This window comes from Mesocricetus auratus, unplaced genomic scaffold (assembly GCF_017639785.1).
Source record: "Mesocricetus auratus isolate SY011 unplaced genomic scaffold, BCM_Maur_2.0 Super-Scaffold_100019, whole genome shotgun sequence".
NCBI lineage: Eukaryota > Metazoa > Chordata > Mammalia > Rodentia > Cricetidae > Mesocricetus > Mesocricetus auratus.
This window is the reverse complement of record NW_024429200.1, coordinates 11,303,332-11,327,716: the sequence shown is the minus strand read 5'-3', so window position 1 is coordinate 11,327,716 and position 24,385 is coordinate 11,303,332. Positions and strand designations below refer to the sequence as shown.

The following is a 24,385-nucleotide window of genomic DNA, read 5'->3' as shown; positions in this document are numbered from 1 at the left end:
AGACCTGGTCTCTTCTCAGGTGAGGAACCAAGCAAGCAGGTTACTCTCAAAGCTCTGTGTTGTGGAAACTTTTGGACTGATCCTATGTGAGTTTCAGGAGATCTAAACTCATCTATTTCTGGTTTTTTTCTCTCCCTCATGATTTCGACTCTGAGGGCTAGATGGCTAAGAAAAGTTCATGCATAACTAAGAAAAGGGCTGTCCTTCAACAGCACAACCCTTCTACCAGGCTAGTGTTATCAAAGCCTTGAGCCTGCTTGCCTAGCCTCCTTCCATCTGTCTCCATTATTTATCTTTCAGTGTCCTGTTCACTCATCTAGTTAAACAGAAATCTGCAAGGATTCTCATAGCAGCAGGAAGACAATACAAAAATTCAAGGTTCCAACCTTCTTTTCCCTTTTCACACTGTGTAACTCTGACTAGTCCAGAACTTGCTATGTAGACCAGGCTGGCCTCAAAATCAGAGACCTGCCTGCCAATGCCTCCTAATGCTGGGATTCTGAAGGGATACACCTGGCTCTAACAATCTTAGTCATAGTTAAAAGCTTAGACTCAAGTCAGACTGTCTAACACAGTGAGCTTCAACAAGTTGCTTAATTTCTTTGCCTTCCTAGTTCCTTATTCCCGAGAGTAGGTTAAGTAGTGTCATCCCACATTCGAGGGAAGCCAGGAAGATGAAGCAAGTAGCACAGTAAAGCATCCAAACAGAACTGGCATACTGTAAGCATGCATTAATGGTAATTTTGGCCACCGGCAATGGTTGTGTGTACAATGTGGGGAGCAGGAGGTGTAAATTAGAAGCCAGCCTGATCTACAAAGTTCCAGAACAGCCACAGCTACACAGTGAGACCCTGTCTCAAGAAAACAAACAAAAATCCAAAGGCTGGGATATATACCTCAGTGTTTAGCATGCACTAGGCCCCAAGTTCAAATCTCCAGCACCCCCAAAAAACAAAACAACAACTTAATTTCAGTTTAATGAGCTTAAGCAAGTTACCCCCCTCTCCCCGTCTTTCCTTTCTTTTTTGAAATAAGGTCTCAGTATGGAGACCAGGCTAGCCTCAAACTTAAAACCCTCTTGCCCCAGCCTCTTAAGTGCCGGGTTACAGATGTGCCTTATCATGCCCAGCTAAATAATTTCATGCTATTGTTTGCATCCTGAATTAGACTCTTCGCTAGGATTAAAGGAGTGCACCTCCACCACCACTCAGCTTTGAAAAGAAAAAAAAAAAAGACGTTACTTTATGTGTATGACTGTGTTCACAGATGCCCAAATTGGCTAGAAGAGGGCACTGGGATGTCCTGAAACCGCAGCTACAAGCAACTGTGTGAGCTGTTCAACATGGATATGGGGAACCAAACTCTAGTGTTCTGCTAGAACGGCAAGTGCTCTTAATCACCAAGCCAGCTCTCCAACCCTCATAACCACTGCTTAAAAAAGATCTATTTATTATTTACTTACTTATTTATTTGTGTGTATGCAGTGTTCTGCCTACCCATTTGCCTGCAGGCCAGAAGAGGGCACCAAATCTCATTACAGACGCTGCGAGCCACCCTGTGGTACTGGGAACTAAACTCAGGACCTTAGCCTCTGAGCTATTTCTCCAGACACCACATAACCACTTCTTTTAGGAAATGTCAAAGTGCGTGAAGGATTTTGAGGTTGGCACATTTTATATAATCTCATCACAGTGAAACAGAACCTACAATACTCCAATAGTTATTACAAACTCTCACAGATTTGGCCAACTAGTTATGGTGTTACATCTCGGCCTTATGAGGCAACTAAATGAGAGCATCTCTAAAGTGCTTGTCAACAACAGGGCTTTCACCAACACCAAAAATAGAAACAAATCTTAAGTGGTGTGAACATGCTTTTCAAAACTAAGACAGGGTTTCTCTCTGTGTAGCCCTGGTTTTCCTGGAACTTACGTTGTAGATAACTCACAAAGATTTGCCTGCTACTGCCCACCAAGTGCTGGAACTAAAGATATGTGCCACTATGACCAGCTTGACCTAACACTTTTCTAAAAAAGAATTTCAGTTCAAAGGAAAAAGAAACTGGACCAGGGGAGATAGCTCAGTGTTAAAAGCCTTGCATCCACATTGGGGAGCTCACAGTTGCCTATAACTCCAGTTCCAAACCATCTAATATCCTCTTCTAGCTTCTGCAAGTACCGACATCAGGTAGTGTTCGTTCATAAAGACACATAAATAAAATAAATCTAAAATCAACTTTATCATAAGGGAAGCCAAGATTACATGTTTGCACTCTAACATCAAATTTTAACAAGAAATAAATGATCTAATACCAAAAGAGATATCAGCATAGCCAGCACCAAAGTGAAGATCACCCAAGCAACCAGATGGAATTTTTATATAGCCAATAGGAAGGTTATGTAACAATGAATTGCCTAGAAGTCATACATTTTTTAAAATGAAAACCCTAGAGCCAAGAATAGACAACTTTCCTACTGGCCAGAGGCTTCTCCTGAGGCTTTCAAAATAAAATGGTCTATTACCACTATTCTTGTTTGCCCACCAGAACTAGATGAGTAAGACCCTCCTGTGTAGGGTTTCTCTGTGTAACAGCCCTGACTGTCCTGAAACTCCCTTTGTGTATCATGCTGGTCTCAAAGTCACTGAGATCCACCTGCCTTTGCCTCCCAAGTGCTGGGATTAAAAGTGTGTGTCACCACTGCCCAGTTTCTTTCTGTTTTTTAAAGAGATGGGTCAATATGTTGTTCAACTGGTGCCAAATTTGTAGGTTTAAGCAATCTGCCTATCTTAGCGTACTGAATAACTTCAACTACAGATGAGTGTAGATCAGATGAGTATCAGTTTTATGGAAAAATGAGAACCACGTCCAGAACTCTTCCCTGGTAACCAGTGATAAATGGTTAATCATGCATGGCAAACTATATATAGCTGCACATGGTCACTAATAGCTAGCAGTAGTGGTAACAGGCTTGCCAAGAAACATCTACAATGAAAAAAGTATGACCAGAACTGTTATGTACAATGGCACAGGTCTTTAATACTAGCAATGGAGGCAGACAGGCAGGCAGACCCCTGGAGCTAGCTCAATGGCCAGACAACCTAGCCTAACTGTGAGACCTGGGTCCCAGGGAGAGAGAATGTCTCAAAAACCAAGTAGATGTCAACCACACCTGAGGTTGACATCTGAAATCTGGCCTTGATACACCAACATGTATACATAGGCACACATTAACTCAACACACACTAATTACATACTCGTAAGTGTTTTAAATTCCAAGCTAAGGTTGATGGCATATGCCCGAGATCAGGAAGCTGAGGCAAAAGGACAAACTGAACTACCCGAGACTACAGGACAGGCAGGCAGACACACAGTGTAAGCATGAAAGACGCTTATTATTTATCTATTTAACTGCTGGGGCTGAACTCAGGATCTCACACATGCCAGGCAAGCACTCTGCCAAGCTACACCTCCCAACTCCCCATCTTAATATTTAAGAGCTTAAAACAAATTTAAGATACCACATACCACGGGAGAAAGATTTTTAAAAGAACAGTGAGTTGAGTTTATCTCATCTTCTTTCCCTTCTGCTTAATTCTGTGTCTATACAACTAAAAAAATGAAGCCCTGCCTTTTTAAAATGAGCTACTGCTTCTCAAAATGCTTAAAGTACATCTTAACAGTATTACATTGTTGACAACCTGAAAATGGGTCACCTTACAAACTGCTTAAAAATCTTATGCAATCCTCCTTTGAAGGAAAGAACAGTTTGTACAAATATTTCAACTAGATCAACTTCCTCAAGGGAAGATGATACTCATATGCAGAGTATCAAATTCCAGAAAAGTGTAAAAAAAGGCAAAATAAAACTGATGAATGCTAAATTAATTTGGTCATTTGTCTTAACCAATTGTATACCATATCATTAGGTAGAAGATAAGCAATATTTTAAGTTTAAGTGTTTTAGGGCAAGGGGATGCATGCAGCTAAGTGGTAAAGTACCTGTCCAGAGTCTGAACCCAGCAATGGAACAGAAAAGGTTTTTTAGGATAAAGTTTAGAAAGTTGTAGTGAAACATACCCTTTGCCTAAGACAACAGGTTAAAGCTTGAGGAATAGCTACATTTATAAAGCACAGGCTATACATTCCCTAATTTACTCTTGGCTTCCATAAGCACTATAGTTTCCTGTAAGCAGCAATTTAAGGTAACAAAACCATACTTGGAATGCCAATTATCTGTCTTTAAATTAAATAAGATATTTATAACATATTTTAAAGTTTATTTTTGAAATGTTGCAATAAAAAGAAGTAACACTGCCAGGCGTTGGTGGCACATGCCTTTAATCCCTGCACTCTGGAGGTAGAGGCAGGCGGATCTCTGTGAGTTCAAGGTCAGCCTGGTCTAGAGCGAGTTCCGTGATAGCCTCCAAAACAATAGAAACCCTGTCTCGAAAAACAAAAACAAAAACAAAAAAAAAAAAAAAAAAAAAAAAAAAAAGAAAGAAGGAAAGAAATAACGCTGAAGTTGAGAGATACATGAATAAACCAGGAAAAGGAAGCCAGAGCAGAAGAGCCCTATGAAGAGAGTAGCACCTATTTTTGTCCCTTTGGAGTGAGGTTGTGGAAAGGCTTCAACCCCCAGCTGCAAGGTCTAATGTACAACACGCCCGTGAGCTGTGTCAGACTTAACGCCTCACATTTATCCTGTTACCATCCCTCTCTCTACCAGTTGTAGACTCTTGCAGTACTGAGGTCATTTCTCATCTGTTTATCCACAAATATCTCCTGGGTGGCTGCAGGGTTAAAAACCTACCTAAGAACCTGAAGAAAAAGAACAGACTATTGTCCAAATGAGGACTAAGAATTCCCCAGCTTAAGAAAGAACTACAGGAGCCGGGTGTTGGTGGTGCACGCCTTTAATCCCAGCACTCGGGAGGCAGAGGCAGGCGGATCTCTGTGAGTTTGAGGCCAGCCTGGTCTACAGAGCGAGTTCCAGGACAGCCTCCAAAGCTACAGAGAAACCCTGTCTCGAAAAACAAAACAAAACAAAACAAAACCAAACAGTGTAAGCATGAAAGACGCTTATTATTTATCTATTTAACTGCTGGGGCTGAACTCAGGATCTCACACATGCCAGGCAAGCACTCTGCCAAGCTACACCTCCCAACTCCCCATCTTAATATTTAAGAGCTTAAAACAAATTTAGTATTTTTAAGACAAAATTCTACAGTAAGTTGAGAACAGTGCAAGTTTGCAACTTCTAACAGGACTTAATTCTGAAATCATTCTTAATTCATTGCATCATTCTAACACAGTTTACCCTGTACAGAAATCTGGAAGCCTGGGACCAAAGCAAAACTTCAGAAAAAGTTTATGCTGGAATAGGGGTTGGTCTAAAATGCAGGAGACTAGGCATTGGTTCTGAAGAGGACTCACAACTACAGTCCCATGGGATCCCATACAGACACACATGTAGACAAAAGATCCATATACATAATAAATAAATAAATCTCAGTTCAGTAAAAATTTTGGGACTTAATCATCTCTCACAAAATATAAGATTTTTATTTTCCTCTTAAGAGCTCAGAAATGTCTTACAGGAACCAGGTCATCACGTACCTATAGACGGAGATTTGAAAGGGTATTTGTCGGGAAGATCCACTCTAACTTTCCATACTCCGCCTTCATATGGTGCTGGAACAGAAACAGAACATTATCATTGGGATTGTGTTTTCAAATCCCTCTCTCTCCTGAAAAAGGCCTCAAACTAATTCCTCAAAGAGTAAGGAACTAGCTGGGATAGTGACCTAGGCTGCAACGCTAGCTAGCACTCACAAGGCAAGGCAACGGTAATGGGTTCCAGGCTAGCCTGGGTTATAAAATGAAATCCTGTCTCAAGGGGGGAAAAGTCCAGGACCAACTACAATCAGCATGGAAGGTACTCTATGTTCAGATTAATCCATTCTTCTTTAGGCTTTTTCTATCAGAATTAGCCTGTTCTAATTAGACTCTATCCTCACTTATTAGGAGGCTGAGGACCCAAAGTTCAAGGGCTACCTGGACTAGAGTAACTTCAAGATAGCTTGAACAACTCAGTGACACTGCCTCAAAGTAAAAAGTAATACAGGGGCAAAAGAGATGACTAAGGAATTAGGAACACTTGTTGCTCTTGCAGAGGACCCAGATTAAATTTCCAAAACCCACACTGTGGCTCACAACAACCCATAATTCCAATTTTAGGGGATCTGATGCCCTCTTCTGACCTCTAAGGACATCAAACACATGCATGGTGCACAGACATACACATAGGCAAAATAATCATACACATTAAAAAAAGCTTTTAAAAGTAATAAAAAAACTAAGGAATGTAATTCAGTGGTAGAGCATTTCCCTAGCATGCACGAAGTCTGGGGTCAATCACCAGTACCAGAAAACAAAACCACAACACATCCAGAGTTGGGCTGGAGAGATGGCTGGAGAGAGTACGGACTGCTCTTCCAGGGGTCCTGAGTTCAATTCCCAGCAACCACATGGTGGCTCACAACAATCTACAATTCAATCTGGTGCCCTCTGCTGGCCTGTAGGCAGAACACTGTATATGTAATAAATAAATCTTTAAAAAAGATTTAACTTTAAAGTTATAAAGATTAACTTTATAAAGTTAAGCAAATATTCACTCACTTACTTGATACAATTGAACACCACTCAATTATTTGGCAAGAGATTGCCATGTTCCTTTTTTCCTACTTCAACCAATCCCCTCCACACACTCCCCAGAAAACCAGGACAGAACATACACTTCCCAAGGAACACCTATGTGGCCATCCATAACAGAACCCAGAATTTGTGAGAGAATAAGTACATGAATGACAACGATTTCTTCATTCAATGGTTCTAGTTTCAAAACTTACTTTTCAAAGACATGCACCTGTTGATAGTACTACTGTCTAGTAAAAATTATAAAAAAGAACACATACCCACACCTGTACTTACTTCCTTGTGGTCCATAAAACTTGACAACAAATTCATTGAGTCCTCCTAGAATTGTAACCTCATGTTTGCTTTCAATGCTGAAGCAAAGAGTAAAGGAAATTACACAGGCTTTATAGCACATGGAAGAGCTATAGGTGGCATCTGAGACTTGCCAGCTTGCAAATGCTACCAAACTTAATATACTTCTGATATAATATAAAACATATATAACAACTCTAGTAATTTAAAAGACAATTTATACCCCTTATGAAAAGAATATGCATGAGCTTTGGATTCAAGAGAGGCTACTAATATAAATTTACTCTCTGATCATGTGTCTCTCTCTATAAACTAGGAAAAATAACACTTATGGCATGTTTTCACTCTTTCTTTTGCTCCCAACAAACCAAACACCAAACCCTTTCCATCTATCTTTAGGTTAGACTACATAACGAGACAACACAGGAAAGGTACTCTGGATCAGGGTACCCCAGTGAATAGTTCAGCACACATGAGAACCCAGGCTCAACTTCAGCATTCTCCCTCAAAGTCAATAAAATAAAACATGTTATTAGAAAAGTACAGAGGAAGATGCCCTATGAAAGAAAAGGTCCAAAGATGGCCCAATGAGATTAAGCACACACACAGTTCTTGTAGATGACCCAAGTCAATTCCCAGCACCTTGGCAGGTGGCTTGAAAAGGCCTTCAACTCCAACTCCAGGGGATTTGATTGGATGACTACTGGTCTGCCTCCTCAGGCACTTTAGTCACACACGCGCCCGCGAGCGCATACCCACACACACACACTCTCTCTCTCTTAAAAGAAAGCATACGATATAAAGGATTCAACTTATTAAAGTTTTAAAATGAAATCTCCCCCACTCCCCACACTACAAGATAATAAAAATGAAACAGAAGAAAACATCACCACCACCAATAAAACAGCTTTCAGTGGAGCATGGACCTGTACTTTGGAGAACAGATTCTACCACCAATCCAAAGCCTAAGCTTTCTTTTATTCAAGCTTTACATCAAAGCCATTTTTTCGTTTGCTTTCTTTTGTTTGAGACAAGGTTTCCATGTGTAATCCCCACCCGCTCTCTACCAGGCTGGCCTCCACCCTGCGTGCTGGATTAAAGGCATGTACCACGACAGTCCGACAGTCCGGCAGCTTGTTTTTTTTTTTTTTTTTTTTTTAAAGTCAGTCCCCGCTGGTAGATGGGCTGGAGAGACGGAGAAACTGCTGCTTTTCAGAGGGCACAGGCTGGATTATCAGTATCACTAGGTGTTTACAACCATCTACAACTCCAGTTTCAAGAGACAGGACTTGCTCTTCTGGCCTCCTTGGGCACCACACATACACATGCAGGCAAAACATCCTTACATTTAAAAAAAAAGTTACTCCCAAGAACATGCCAACATACTTACAGATACCTTCACACCAAAGCTCATAGCTGTAATGTGTTAACATTCAAATACCAGGAACAATCTAAACGTTCACTATCAGTAAAGGATCATCTGTGGCAGTCACACAGGATCACATCATACTTGAAAAGAGGGAGAACAGAGCTGGGGGTGATAAAACATGCACCAGGGTTCAGCCTCCAGCACGATAGCCTCCTCACCTCAAAAGAAACCTTCAATATTTACAGTTGTGGCTTATACTTGTGCTCATCAGTTCTAAAAAACTAGACATCTTTTCTGTCCTGTATCAAAGGGAGGCAAGAAATCAACATTTAATCTGCTTGCATCTACCTGACAAAGATTCTCTTTCCTAAATCATGTTATTTAGTACAACTCACATGCCAGACACAACAGGTCTCTAATTACACACTGAATCACACATAGGAGTCCTTAATATAGTCCATTTTGTATAAGAATCTAAAGGCCAACTAAATGAAAAATGTAAAAAAATAAATTGGGCCAGGCACTTGTGGCTCACGCCTTTAATCCCAGCACTGGGGAGACAGAGGCAGGCGGATTTCTGTGAGTTCGATGCCAGCCTGGTCTGCAGAGGGAGTTCCAGGACAGCCTCCAAAACAATACAGAGGAACCCTGCCTCCAAAAATCAAACAAACAAACAAAATACAAGTTGGTAGGTAATAAACCTCCACTCTATGCTGTGGTAGAGCTGTGCAGACACTAAGTCAGACGGGAGAGGGATTCACAATGGAGACCAGCAGGAGCCACAGTGTCTCTCTCCTCCCCCCTGTAAAGTCAAGGACCAGGGAAGGCAGAGGGGGTCATCAAAATGACAAAGCAACCATCCACTGAAATGCACTGGATAGAGACGAGTCAGTGTGGAAACTTGGTAGAACATTCCTTTATCATTTGGGGGTGGTTTTTACTACATAAAAAAAAAAGAAATCTACAAATTCTCCATATACTGCTGATTGAAAAGAAGCTGTCAAACCCATAAACCCATAAATCACATTATATTCATTTTTAAGTTATTCACAAAATACCAGGTTTTTTTTGGGCGGGGTTTTACGAGACAGGGTTTCTCTGTATTGTTTCGGAGGCTATCAGTCCAGCCCAGCCTCAAACTCACAGAGATCCGCCTGCCTCTGCCTCCCGAGTGCTAGGATTAAAGGCGTGCGCCACCACTGCCCGGCCCACAAAATAAGTTCTTTCCTACTTATCTTTTCACCTTAGGGATTCTGATCTCACAACACCAATTAGCATTGAGGAACTCAAGTCCACTTCACTCTTAAAATACCAGCTGCCCTGAATGGAATTACGGTTACACAATCTGTTAAGAGATAACAGACGTTCTTGGCAAAATGTGTCTATCGGGATTTTTTTTTTCCGAGACAGGGTTTCTATGTGTAGAGACAGGGGCTAATGTTAATCAATAAGATTGACAGGTCAATGGCCTAGGTCTCAAAGACATCAGTGTGTCCTCAGTAGCCTCCAGAACTGTGTCCAGAGAAGGACCAGGGTGAAGAATGTGTTTCTGTAGACACTTCAGGGCCGTTCTCTCCATAGAGACCAGTCTGTTTTCAACTCTCCTTGAAAAGTGACTAGCCCGCAAAGTTGTAAACACGGAGCAGCTGTCAATTCCCTCTTTGTCAAGGTAACCTAGGAATGCATAATACTATCCCATTTCAAACTCTCTCTCATAGGAATAGTAACACAGTTATGGACAGAACTTTAGTTTCAATAAGCAAAACAGTTGAGCTCTTAGCCTTGGGAGAATAGGAATTGCTGGGCAGTGGCAGCACACAAACCCTGCACTTGGTGGGCAGAGGCAGGCCAATCTCTGAGTTCAAGGTCAGTTTGGATGTAGTCCAGTGAGAGTACCAGGAAAGCCAGAGTCTTAAAACCCTCCTCCCAACCCCCAAAAGAAGTTTAGGACTTAAGGCTGGTGTGGTGTCACATGCCTGTGTTCAAACAGTTGAAAGGTATAGACTGGATCAAGAGTTCAAGACCAGCCTTGTAACATAACAAGTTTAGCATCAAGAGAATGGTTCTCAGAAAATAGGACGGAGGGTGGGGCTGGAGGGATGGCCAGTGGTTAAAAGCACTGGCTGCTTTTCCAGAGGACCTGGGATCAAGTCCTAGCACCCATGTGGCAGCTCACAACTGTCTGTTACTCCAGTTCCAGGGGATCTGGAACCTTCACACAGACAAACATGCAAGCAAAATACCAATTCACATAAAATAAATAAATCGTTTTAAAAATGGAGGGGGAAAGGAGACAAAACGCCCCAAATTTTATGAAATGACCTAATGTTTTCCTGAGATACAATACTTGGTCTGGGGAAGGGAAGCTATCAAGTGGTCGAGATCTTAAGAAAACAAACTTCACATCAAGATGATGGCTCTGCCGAGAAAGTAAGTCACCAGCTAACACAGTCAAATTTAAGTGGTTTGGGGTAGGGAACTTGGTCTGCCTACAGGAGGCCCTAGGTTTGTCTGACCCTAGCAATGGAAACAGGAAAGTGGGAAGAGGGGAAGAAGGGGGAAGAAAAGGCTGCAGAAGAAAATGAAAAATAGCTTCATAAGGATGTCTATAACTAATCCAATCACAGTGAAATACACGGCTCTTATGAATCCACAACAACCAGTATCTGGACAGAATAACAGCCTAGAACTGACTTTAAGCTGCACTAAAGCAGGGCTGGCTAGAAGGAGGAGCTTGTATTTAAAAAGATTAAGCACTGGACACGACTGAGGTGGAACTCTCTTAAGTTTGAATGGAGCCAGGGCTATACAGCAAGTTTCATGATAGCCTGGGTTACAAACTGAGAACCTTTCTCCGATTAAAAAAAAAAGAAAAAGAAAAAAGTGTGTGTGAAGGTTTGTATTCTTCCTAGTAAGAATGGAACCCTTATTCAAATAAAAATAAAAACAGAACCAAGGTATTAAGAAAATAAGCAGTACTTGAGAGGCAGAGACAGGCCAGGCCGATCTCTAAGTTCAAAACCAGCGTGGTCTGCAGAGTAAGTTCCAGGACAGTCAGAGACACACAGAGAAACCCTGTCACCAAAAAAAAAAAAAAAAAAAAGAAGAAGAAGAAGAAGAAGAAAGAAAAATAAAAAATAGGCAGGGGTTACTGCTCTTCCAGAGGACTGAACACCATCACCAGCTCTAGGGGATTTGATGCCCTTTTCTGGCCTCCATGAGCACTGCACACAGATAGTGCAGACACATACACAGGCAAAACATTCACACATGTAAAATAAAAGGGTCCAGGTGGCTTACAACTATGAAAAAAAATCAAAAGTGAAGCCTGTAACTCACTCACATAGACCCAACCATACATGAAAATAACAAAAAACAGCTGGGCAGTCGTGGCACACATCTTTGATCCCATATCCCAGCACTCCGGAGGCAGAGGCATGTGGATCTGTGAGTTCGAGGCCAGTCTGGCCTACAAAGCTACATAGAGAAACCCTGTCTTGGAAAAAACAACCAAAACAAAACAAAAAAAGCCCAACTTCTAAATAGGAGAGAGAAAGAGGCTCTAGTAATAAACCCACAAATGTAGGGCTGGAGAGATGGCTCAGCCATTAAAGGCTGACTCACTACCAAAAATAAAGTCCACTAATGCAAAGAACTAGGGTAAGCCATTGTGTTTCTCTGAACTGAGAGAAAACATTACAGGGCAATCAACAAACAGATACTTGTCATTATATTTTAAGGTCAAGCAATTTATACTCTATAATTTCCCAAAACTAGTTTTAAGCTTTGTATGTGAAATAATAGGAACTACTTAAGCTGGGTTTGTGGGGAATACAATGTGAATCTATTATATCCACAAAAGATCAGAGACTTCATTTCTATCAGAACGTGTTTACTGGAATTCTAAACATTTTCCACATAAGCACCATACGCCAAACAAAAATAACTCTTAAACAGTGTCTGCCTACAAGAAAGTCTAAAAATGTAGTATGAGAACATAGGACACACTGATTAAGTGGTAAATACAATCCAGGCGTAGGGACTCATGTCAGTAACCCTTACACTCTAGGAGATAGGGCAGAGGGATGACAAGAGCTTGAGGCTTAGGCTACACTCTAAGTTGAAGAAGACAGGCTTGGACCCTGTTTCAAAGATCAAACATGAAAACCCAAACAAAAAAGAAATAGTAAAAGCAAAAACACAACTAGAATTTGGAGTGAGAATTCTAAGGCCAACAAGATGGCTTTGCAAGTAATGGTGCTTGCCACCACCCTGATGGCTTTCACTTCAATCCCTGAGAATATATGAAGAGAACTGATTCCTGCCAAGTTGTTCTTTGATCTCCACACAAATACCATGATAGGTACACACACAGATACTACATACAGGTAACAGTATAGGAATGTTGAGCTTAAGTTAACACAATGACTTAAAAACCATGCTATTTGGACACAGAGGCAGAAACAAGCTTTTAAAGATTTTTTTAAAGATTTAAGACACAGAAACAGTACGGTACGTCTGTAATCCCAGCCAGCCTTTGGGAGGTGGAGGCAGAAGGATCCTCAACTACACAATGAGTTGGAGATCTTGTCTCATAAAAACAAAACATTGAAGTAATAAAATGAAATACAGCAAAGATTTAAGATAGGTTCAGTGAACACTAAAAGTTTATTTTGATGAAGGAATGCTAGAAAGAAAAGGCTGGGCAGGAACTGAGTGGGGCCTCGAGGTACCTGACCCAGCAAGCAGGGATGCAATATTTGCAAGCACACTTTGTGTGCTTTACAGAGATGAACCAGCTGTGGTGTGCAGGACAGGGAAGAGACAGGGATGAAAAGGGAGGCATTCTAGACTTCAACCAAGACAACAGTTATAGGAATGATAGGAGACTTAATAGATTCTGCAGTTTATTGACAGGGAACAAAGCTCTATTGTTGCTAAAATGTCATTTCATTTAAAAACATGTTTTACTTTTAAAGAGGCAGGGTCTTACGATGCAGCCCTGGCTAGTCATGCTTGCTATGTAGTCCAGGCTGGCCTTCAGAGCTGCCTGCTTCTGCCTTCCAAGTGCTAAAATAAAAGGTATGCACTACCACACCCAACATATTTTACTATTTTGGTTTTAGTGGGGTTTTTTTTTTTTGAGAAAGGTTTCATGTAGTCCAGGCAGGACACAAACTCACTATACAACCAAGGACTTTCCAAGTACCTCAGCTACAGGTATGAATTATCACATCCAGACTTTAAAAAGTTTAAAACACACACACACCAAAAAACCCAAACTTCAACATCTATTCACTATTTTGGGGGGGGGGAGGGTGTTTTGAGACAGTGTTTCTTTATGGCTTTGGAGGCTGTCTTGGAACTCACTCTGTAGCTGATCTCAAACTCACAGAGATCCACCTGCCTCTGCCTCCGGAGTGCTGTGATTAAAGGTGTGCACCACCACCACCGCCACCTGCCGCCGCCGCCGCCGCCGCCGCCGCCGCCGCCTGGCTCCTAATTTCTACTCAATCTAATTTCCTACCTTTTCTTTCCAGGCATGGTCTTCTATGAATAGCCCAGTCCATCATGGAACTCACTACTGGAAATCCTTGAACTTTCCATCTTCCTCATTCAGCTTTAAGCACTGCGATTATAGGTGTGCGTTACTCCACACCCAATCCCCTAACCTCCCAACTTTGTATTTGACTGCTTTCTATTTTTTAAATGAGACTCTCCCTCTGTAGTCCAGACTGGCTTCAAACTCATGATTCTCCTCGCGCCATCTCTCTAGTGCTATGACTACAGGTATGCCGCCATGAGTTAGTCTTGGGCATTGCTTCTTTTTAAATCACATCTTTCTAGTATAAATAACATTATCCTTAAAAGAGAAGACAGACAGTTGGATTTTATGCCAACTCAATCACTGGAGGCAGAATTAAAATGAGTGTTTAAAAATTATTCCTCAAATATTATAACTAAGGCACATGGGAATCATTTATAGAAATCAGTGACATTTCTACAAAAAAGTATCTTGTTGGCATTTTTCATGGCAACATATATACTACATTTATAAAGTAATGGATAAGAATAAAGGCAGCATGGTCAATTGATTTAAGGTGCTGAATTCAAGAATGAATGAATGCCAAGTATTGCTATTAAAGTGTGAACAATAATGGATTGTAGAAATTGAGAAGGATCTTGGATGTTATCATCCCTCTAAAGAATATACAACACACCAGGGAGTGTTGTCATGGAGCTATTTTTAAAAGTTCAAGGTCCTCAACCCACACTGTGGCTGGCTCTCACTTCTGTCCTTTCTTTCCCTAGACCGGCTAATTACTAGTGTGGGTGTCCTGAGATCAATAATTCCCCGCTTAACTTGTATAACTTCAATAACAAAAAATGTTTCTTAAAACAAGCTTTTAAAAATTTTAATGTAAATCCAGAGGGGAAAAAAAGGAAAAATAACACACATCTACATATAACTAGTTTACCCTTATCAATGGTTAGAAATCACTTCTCTAAAGATCTGATCAGGTTGTCCAAACTTTTTGACATTGTCATGTTTGTTGTCATCTGCCAATATTCTGAGCCACATTCATGGCTATCTCAGGATTCACGAAACCCCAAATGCAAGTTAGACATGCCTACAGTTGTTTTCTGATCATGAATGCCAACACCTGCCGTTCCCTTTACCACTCCATGTTCATTAGGCACAGGAGGTATCAATTATTAAGTGGCATTCAACTTTGATTTCATACAAATTAAAAGGGGCCGAACAACAGCACACACTGAGTCCTGTTTAAAGCAACATGCACAGAGGAGTAAGAGGTTCAAGATCACTCACTGCCAAGATTTTAAGTTGAAGAAAGCAAAGCACAATAAATATAGTAGCTAGAGCTGCGTGGTGGCACATGCCTTTCGTCCCAACACTAGAGGCAGAGGAAGTCAGATCTGAGTTCAAGGCCAGTCTACAGAGTGAGTTCCAGGACACCCAGGAAGACACAGAGAAACCCTGTCTCAAACAAACAAAACCAAAATAAACAAGTTAGCTGGTACATTAAATGTGATCTTCATATGATCTACCAAATAGAGAACTCTTGTTTCAAAACAAACTAGAATGCCTTTATTCAGCTGGGCTCAGTTTTTGTTGTTGTTGTTGTTTGTTTGTTTTAATTTTAAAAGTAGTCTAAAGTGATGAAGAAAACAGCAGCCTCCTCTTGAATGAAAGTCTGCTTAAAATCCACTGGAGTCAGGTTTGGTAACGCAGATACATTGTGTTTCAGTTACTTTACAGGCCAAGGCTTCCCAGTTTATGGCTTATCTGAGCTACAGAGTGAGTTCAAGGCCAACCTGGTCAACTTAGTAAGACCGTCTTGAAACAAAACTAAGATCACCAGTGAGATCAGACTTGGCGGCAAAACTGATGGCCTGAGTTTAACTCAGGAACCCATTCATATTGTGTAGTGACAGAACTGAGTCCTGCCAAGCTGTCCTCTGACCTCCCCACACTGGCGACAGCAGGCGTACAACCCACAAATAAATCAGTATTTGAGACTGTCTTATTTCTGTTATGATTAGGATGGAAAAAGTGAATAAGACTATGTCATTGATTTTACTTTAAAAATCCACAGAATAAGCAAAGGGAAGAATTTTTCATGGGGGATGGACAATGTAGCTTGATCAGAAACAATGTCTGTTAAGCATGCATGAAGACTGAGTTCAATCCCCTGAATCACATAGACCAGACATGCTGGTATATACCTGTAATCTCAACACTGAAGCACAAATCGGAGGATCAGAAGTCCTAGGCTACATAGTGAGTACAAGGCCATCCTGACCAATGCAAGTTCTTGTTGACCCTGACACTCTTCCTGTCCTACAGCTCACACATGCCTTAATTTGATTCCCTCTTCTATCTTCTGAGAGCATCCAAATATACATCACAGGCAGAAGGAGACACTACACACACACACACACACACACCCCTACCTATTAACAAGAAACACCTAGACTGGTGAGATGCTGTAGGCAGTTAAGCATAGAGGTCAGAGTTCAGTCCCTGAAACACATACAAACATGCAAGGACAAAACCAACTACACAAAGTGGTCTTGTGACTGTTCTTGCTCACAGTATTAAAGAAAACTAAAAAAGAAATGCTTTTACCATGGCAAATCATTCCGATAAATGAGCACAGAACCCTGGAAAGTCAAGAGCAGAGAGGAGACTGTAACTAGACATGCAACGTGATACTAGGCGTGTAGAGCTATTTCCAGCACCCTGAGTAACAGGTGCTGGTGGGGCCCGCCATTCTAACAGGACCAGTTGCTCCAGCCAGACCAGCAACAAACAGGCTGCCTGGTACAATTTCAATATGGAAGTGGCTATGTTTTACGGAAGCTGACCTACTCAGTAACAGAAGTTTGAGATTTAAATATACAAATAGTAAAATAAGGTTGAACTTAAATAAGGTTGGGAAGTACAGGCAGGAAACAAAATAAGTTCCTCAGAGAAATACTTTTAAATTATTCAGGGGGGAGAGGGCACACCAAAATCTTGTAGCAAATCAGGAGAAAACAAACCTAGACAGACACCAGAGTGGGCACATCCACAGCAGGCAGATTTGATGTAGAAAAGCTGATAGGGCTCCCGGGTTCCCCTTTTTCCTGTGTGTACCTTGGGTGCCACTGAGACATTTAATCAGAAAGCAGAGCACACATGGCTCAGGCCATGATCTCAGCAGTCAAGAAGACTAGGGCAGTCGGCAGGACACAGTACAGCTCTCAGTCTCTCAGAAAGATGAGAGGAAATACCATCAGCACTCAATATTCTTAGGCTTCATCTCAATTCTTCCCCATGATTTCCCTGGGAAAGAGACATCTCATATACGGTGCAGCTGCCGCTTCCCTTCTTTGCTCTGTTTCATCTGCCTAGCCCTGACTTCCCTGTTTCTACAGATAGCTGCTGCTTGGGATGGCGAGATGGCTCAGAGGTTGAGAGCACTGGCTGCTCTTCCAGGACTCAAGTTCAATTCCCAGCATCCACATAGCAGCTCACAACTGTCTGTAACTTCAAGATATGACACCCTCACACAGACATACATGCAGGCAAAACACCAATGCACAAAAAAATTTTTAATAAAAAAACGGAAAGATTAAAGAATATTTAGAACAGTAGTTGTGTGTTTTGCTAAACAATGGAGAACGAGAGTGTCTGTCTTTAGACAGCTCAAAGTGTCATCCATCCGTTACCAGGAAGAACGGTAAGTGATGTGTAGGCATGCACTCACACTCATCCTAGCCTAGGAGCTAAGGAAGCAAATGGGAGTTTAACAGGTGCTGATGATGAGGGACCTGCCATCCTGGCATAGGAAGATGTCTTCTGAAAGATAAACTTGAAACCAATGCATTAGGAACAAAGTACAGAGGAAATCAGGGAACATTCTGACTCTTTGAAACTTGAAATTCTGAGGTGAAGGTAGATGTAAACAGACAGAACTTTACTCTCAGTGAGCCTAGCAGGAAACACTGGCAGGGCTATCAACCGAAAGAGAAAACTTGCTGTCCTACAGCAAGGCCCCAGAAGAGCCAGACTAAGTGTATTCACACGTCAACAAACAAGCTGTTTTCCAGAAAAGGGGAACTCTATGAGCATCAAAAGAAAGTCAGAGCCGGGCATTGGTGGCACACGCCTTTAATCCCAGCACTCGGGAGGCAGAGGCAGGCGGATCTCTGTGAGTTCGAGACCAGCCTGGACTACCAAGCGAGTTGCAGGACAACCTCCAAAGCCACAGAGAAACCCTGTCTCGAAAAACCAAAAAAAAAAAAAAAAAAAAAAAATCAGCAAAGGAGTGTGGGACACAGATCCCAGTTAGGGCAATTAAATCTGAAGTCTTTGAGCCAGGCAGTGCTGACACAAGCCTTTAATCCCAGAACTTGGGAGGCCAGCCTGGTCTACAAATCAAGTTTCAGGACAGCCAAGGCTATATAAGCCATCTCAAAAAGCCAAGCATCAGGAAATCACATGGGCTACTAATGAAATGGGCTTTCCTCTTTCAAGCATGCATTGCCACAGAGTTCAGAAGGTTTTTCTGGAGGAACCCTACTGGGAAAGATCAACACTGTCGCTCACACAGCCTTAATTTCAGAGCTACTTCACTGTCGTGCTTTCCACACTCCTGAAGCGGTTGACTTGTTATGTAGATGATAATGTCATCATTGAAGCATACAGACGTTTCTTCTTGCAGCACAGCTAACTGTCTGCACAAGCCCAGCCTCCAAACCTCAAGGGCTGGCATTCCCGCTTTTCAGCCCACTTTCAAGGCCACCGCCTCTCATGTTAGGGTACAGACTACAACAGGTCTCACCCCGGCAGTCCTTCCCCAACAATGTCATTTCAGCTCTTAATCCCTTACTCAGAAATCAGAATATAACTTTCCCAGAATAAAAGTCAATTTAACTAACTTGTATCTGACATGCACTGCTTTATTTTGAGATATCAATCCTCACTCACACAAATCTTTTGGAAAACCATGCAGAGTTCTAAACTGAGACACCAATGCCTCTATTAATGGAACCTTGCTGCAAATAGAGCCCTTCTCTCTCAGAAGGGACGAGGACAAAGAAAAGATCAAATCTACTATAATAAAAGGAGCATGGAGAAAATGTAGGGGGCAAATGACTGGAAATGGGAAGAACTATGTGTGCACTAAAATAATTGGAGAACAGACATGACATGGTAGTAGCATGCCTAGTATTCCAGTACATGTTAAGTGGAGACAACAAGATCAGGAGTTCAAAATCATCTTAAAGAGCAGCCTGATTATAAGCAGACCCTGTCTCAAAAAGGAGGGTGGAAGAAGGCGGGGGAGATGGCTCAGTCAGTAAGAAGATCCCTGGGCACTCACAGAAAGAGCCCTAATTCTAGTGCTGAGGAGGCACAAGCTAACGTTAGGGTAAAAATTAATTTTGGGGAGAAGTTGACTGATAAGCCTTATATAAACATTAGTTCCAAACCAGATGTGGTAGTTCATGCCTCTAATCTTAGCACTGGGGATGCCGGAACAATGGTTTCAGTGTGTTTGACACCAGCCCGGAATTCAGGTTTTAGGCTAGTCTGGGCTGCACAGTGGGACTGTCTTAAAATCAGAAAAATCCAGTGTGGTAGCATACACTCTCGTCATTCTGGATGCTGAGACAATACACTGCTCATGAGCTGAGGCCAAAGTTAAGCTTTAAACAGAATTGCCCGGTAGAAAAAAAGGGAGGAAAAAGGGAAGAAAGAAGACAAACTACGAGCAGACCTCAAGCTGTGACGATCCTGCAGATGGAGCGTGGGGGAAGAGGAAAGAGTGGAATAAATGCTTGCCCACAAAGTCTGCCTACCTGTCTTCAACACCTGGAAGCCATAAAAGGGGAAAGAGCGAGCCAACTTCCCAATGCACAGGGGCACAAGCACCGCCCACCCCACACATCGTTCACATACACAAACAACTTTAAAAATTGCTCAATACAAAGTATGCCTCCAAATGCAGTTGAAATTTTTAAAAATTGGAAAACACAAGACTAGGCACAGTGGCACACCCATTTAATCTTAGCATTTGGGAGGCAGAGCCAGGCAGTTTGAGGCCAGCCTGGTCCCAGAACAGTCAGTGCTACACAGTGAGACACACACACACACACACACACACACACACACCCCGTCTCAACACCCCCCACCCAAAGGATTGGAAAACAGAGTGCTTAAGTCAAAAGACAATTTACTGACATGATTATAAAATAAAGGCCCCAGTCTACTCCACAAAGATCCCTCTCCACCACGCCACTGCCCTCATTCCTACACACACACCATCAATGTCCAGACAGCACTCCAAGCACCTGGGGCCTGCTTATCTCATTTGAGCTCCACTGCTGTCCCATGAGGACACCCACACATTTTACAAATTAGGTGAAAAGCCTGATCAAGACCCCTGGGGAGTGGGTGGGAAAACCAGGTCTAACCTCTCTAGTTCTGCACCTACCCACACTCCCACACTGAGAGAACATCTGGAAGGAGAACCAACAGGACCTGCTAACTAGTAAGAACATGGCTGGTGTCCCTTTGAACGCAGTGTAGATCTTAGAACCCGGTGGGTCACTGGCTTAAGAAGAAAGTTATTAACTGGGCAGCAATCTTAGAACTCCTACCAGGTAGAGCACTAGCAAGGCATTACTGCCAGGGCACAACAGAGTCTCAGTGCAAAATACTACCTCATGGGTCAATTTTCAACCCTTTTGTGAACAGGCCGCCCACACAAGAAATAAGAAGATCTTTGTAAATCATATGTTCTATTACTGTACTCTATGATACACTCTGACAAGAGAACACAAGCTCTCACTAACTGAGCCAGGCTTCAACAGGAGACTTAGGAAAGTAACTTATCTTCTCTGAGACACTCGCTGGTTATGCTGGCCTCACTCCTTGCCACCCAGACCAGGGAGTTACCCGTGATACAGAATTAGTATTTACAGCCAAAGTGCCAGACCTGGACAGCCTAAGCTGATTGCCCCGCTCTGAGATTCCACTTAGCCCAAGCCTTACTTTCTCATCTGTAAAACTAGCTATCTTAGAGTCATTCTGACCCTGAGGAAGCCACACAAAGGGCTAAAATAAAAAAGTGCATGCTTGGCACAGAACACACTGCCGTGTCAGCTGCTACTGCTCCTGCTAATGTCTGCCTTAGAGGAGGTATTCATAGAGCCATTTGCCACTAATGCAAGCTACAAGATAATGACAACCCACCTCCTCCACCACCACCAGGCAAAGTCTTTAGGGGAGCTACATCTAGCCTTGAGGTTGTGAGAGTAACTTTTATAGCTCTACAGGAGTGAGGGAACCACATTTCACAGAACTAAAACCACTGGCTTGCCTCCTTTCTGTTAAATGGTAGGAAGGTTCTTCATCTGCTGCTTCAGTCTTTAAACTACTTACTCAATTCTACTGCTAGTGCTTGCCCCAGAAACACTTTCCTATACACGGCCCTCAGAGCAGGCAGCTAAGAGCGCCAGGAAGAACACTGAGACAGGAGAACAGCATTTGTTCAGCAGTGGGACTTGAGCCCTCAAGAGCTGCTTGCTTGCACCTGTGACAACAGACACAAACACACCAGGCTACATGGCCCTGACAGAAGGGTCCATCTTCCAGAACTCTCTGTCAGCATGGAGCTGCCTTTGAACCTCACTGGCATCCCCAAAGCCATAAGCACGTTGAGTTCCATTGGATTTCCTGTCTGCCATTAGTTAGGATATAGAAACAAGAGCTAAGGGAAGTTAAAGGCAATCTGTAACAAATAAAATATTCCCTGACATCTTCTAGCTTAAGTCCATTTAGCCAAAATGTGTTTTTCATGTCATGTTCAATGATTAAAGACAAAACAAAACCCATAAAACCCTTAGACTCTGAGCTTTCTCAGATGCATATATTTCTCCACCTGTTTTTTCTTCAAATAATTTTGGACTTTTTCCCTAAGCAGATAATTGTATCTATTCCAGGACTCTAAAACCAAAATTTTAATGGGAAATATAACTAACTGGCTTAATCTTCCATTAAAAATATTCAATTCATCTGGACAAGTGGCTCATGCCTATAATCCTAGCACCTCTGAGACAAGGCAGGGGACCACCATGAGTCTGTGGGCCAGCAGTGTTAGGTAGCAAGATCCTGACACACAAAAATATTACCATTCTCAATAAAGATAAAACATCCCCAATTCCCCAAAGATAATTCAATTTGATGAATAACCAAGACAACACAAGAAAATAATCTCCAGACATTAGCTTTATTCACCACAGAAACCAATGCACTTAGCTTCTACAATGTGACCAATTTTGCCTTAAGCTTTTCAGCTATTTAAACAGTATACATACAAGAGGTCAGTAGCTTTGCGTTTTCTTTTTGCTAATATTTCTCATTACATTGCTCTGGTGGAAGGGTATGTGTGTGGGGCACACTGGAGGCAGAGGGCAGCTTATGGGAGTAGGCCTTCTCCCTCTACCATGTGGGTCATGAGGATCAAACTCAGGTTACCAGACCCAGCAGCAAGCCTCCACCCGCTGGGCCACCTTCCAGTCACAACTTGTCACTTTAAAAATAAAACATGCATCCATGTTCAACTTCTAAAAAAAGAGAGAGAAAATGGAGGAGGAGGTGCTCACCTTTAATCCCAGCACTCAGAACGCAGAGGCAGGCGGATCTCTGTGAATTTGAGACCAACCTGGTCTACAGAGAGAGTACCAGGACAGACTCCAAAGCTACACAGAGAAACTCTGTCTCAAAAAAACCACAGAGAGGGATGGAGGAAGGGAGGGGAGAAAGGGAAGGGAGAGAGACAGACAGAGACCGACACACACACACACACACACACACACACACACACACACACACACACACACTTCAGCGTTACAAGCCATACTTTGTTTTGAAAGCTCAGAGGAAGAAAAGTTTTTCTATTTTAGACACCATTTCTGAAAATGGAAGTAGAAGGCTTCAAGGCTAGACAGTACACAGAACATCCTGTTCACTGGCTCACGGTCACAGCTAATGGACAAACCAGCTGCAAGAGTCCGGTTTGTTTAGCCTGACATGCCACCTACAAATTCAGGATTATGGTTTTATTTTAGAATGGTTACCTTCTATCCAACTGCTCCTCCCGCCTTTTACTCCAAGTATTACCATCTGCTAAATGAAGGAAGTCAATCAGAGAGCCCCAGTCCCTAGAACAGAACATCCTTCCCAGCTGCCAACTATGTGTGCAGACACATTCGTGCAGTAAGGTGTACATGCTGAAGGTGGAGGAGGTGACATGGTAAGGCTGGCAAAACTCCATGTCCCTGGAGGTTCTAAGAAGAAAGCTGGGCCAAGGATATTGTATGGCACATACATCTAGTTCAGCACTTTCCATTTGTAGCATGGTTCCCTCAGAAAATTCTCCCCAAATTAAGTACGAACTAGTAAAAAAGCCTTTATTTTAGGGATAGCACAAAGGAAAGTTTTTAATATAGGAAATATAGTAAAAAAAAAAAATCAACTAAGCCGGGCGTTGGTGGCGCACGCCTTTAATCCCAGCACTCGGGAGGCAGACGGATCTCTGTGAGTTCGAGGCCAGCCTGGTCTACAGAGCGAGTTCCAGGACAGCCTCCAAAGCCACAGAGAAACCCTGTCTCAAAAAACCGAAAAAAAAAAAAATCTAGCCTGGATGTGCATAGGAATCTCTTCAATTAAACATGGCAGCCAAGCCAGAGCTGGTAATGCACACTGTAAACCTAGACCCTCAAGAGGCAAGGGAAGAAGTGACACCAGTCAAGGCAGCCTGGCTTACATACCCTCTCTCCAAATACAAAGAAAAAGCAAATTTAAAAACACAGCAAGAGCTGGAAAAATGGCTGTTAACCAACAGCACTGGCTGCTCTTCCAAAGGACCTGGGTTGAATTCCCAGCACCCACATGGCAGCTCACAACTGTCGGTAACTCCTACTCCAGGGTACCTGACAACTAAAGCCGGAGGTAGTGGTGCAGACAAGCACTCAGGAGGGCAGAGGCAGGCAGATCTCTGTGAGGTCCAGGCCAGCCTAAACTACAGGGTGAGTTCCAGGACAGTCAAGGGCTACACAGGGGAAACCCTGTCTCGAAACAAAAACCCTACCCAAAGCTATACCTATTCCTACTGCACAACAGAGAACACCTGTGAAATTCATCTGCTTAACCACTTAAAACAAAGCCTGGATGGGACTGAATACATTGTGTACTAGGCTATAAATATTTTCCCACTAAGAGAGTCAATTACCAAGCTAAGTTCATCTTAAAAGATAAACAGCAATTTCTATTATCTACCTGTTTCAAAAGGTAAAAAACAGATGGAGAAGCTTACAATCTTGAAACTAAAATTTAAAACTCCAAGCAGCATGTAAGGCACATGCCCAATAACCTTGTCTTCTGGGAGTTGAAGTGAGGTGATCACAAGTTCCCAGCCACGGTGTGGGATGAC

At 42.3% G+C, this 24,385-nt stretch overlaps 1 protein-coding gene across 2 annotated transcripts in view; it reads right to left on the bottom strand.

Moving 5' to 3' along the window:
- The window catches only part of Ube2h (ubiquitin conjugating enzyme E2 H), an 82,185-nt gene that overhangs the window by 31,482 nt on the left and 26,318 nt on the right, over positions 1-24,385 (bottom strand). For both annotated transcript variants that reach the window (XM_040728663.1, XM_040728662.1), the window contains exons 2-3: positions 6,992-7,068; positions 5,618-5,692 (exon numbers count right to left, since the gene is read on the bottom strand). In XM_040728663.1, coding sequence (XP_040584597.1) covers positions 5,618-5,692; positions 6,992-7,068 — 152 coding nt within the window. The remainder of the gene's footprint in view (positions 1-5,617; positions 5,693-6,991; positions 7,069-24,385) is intronic.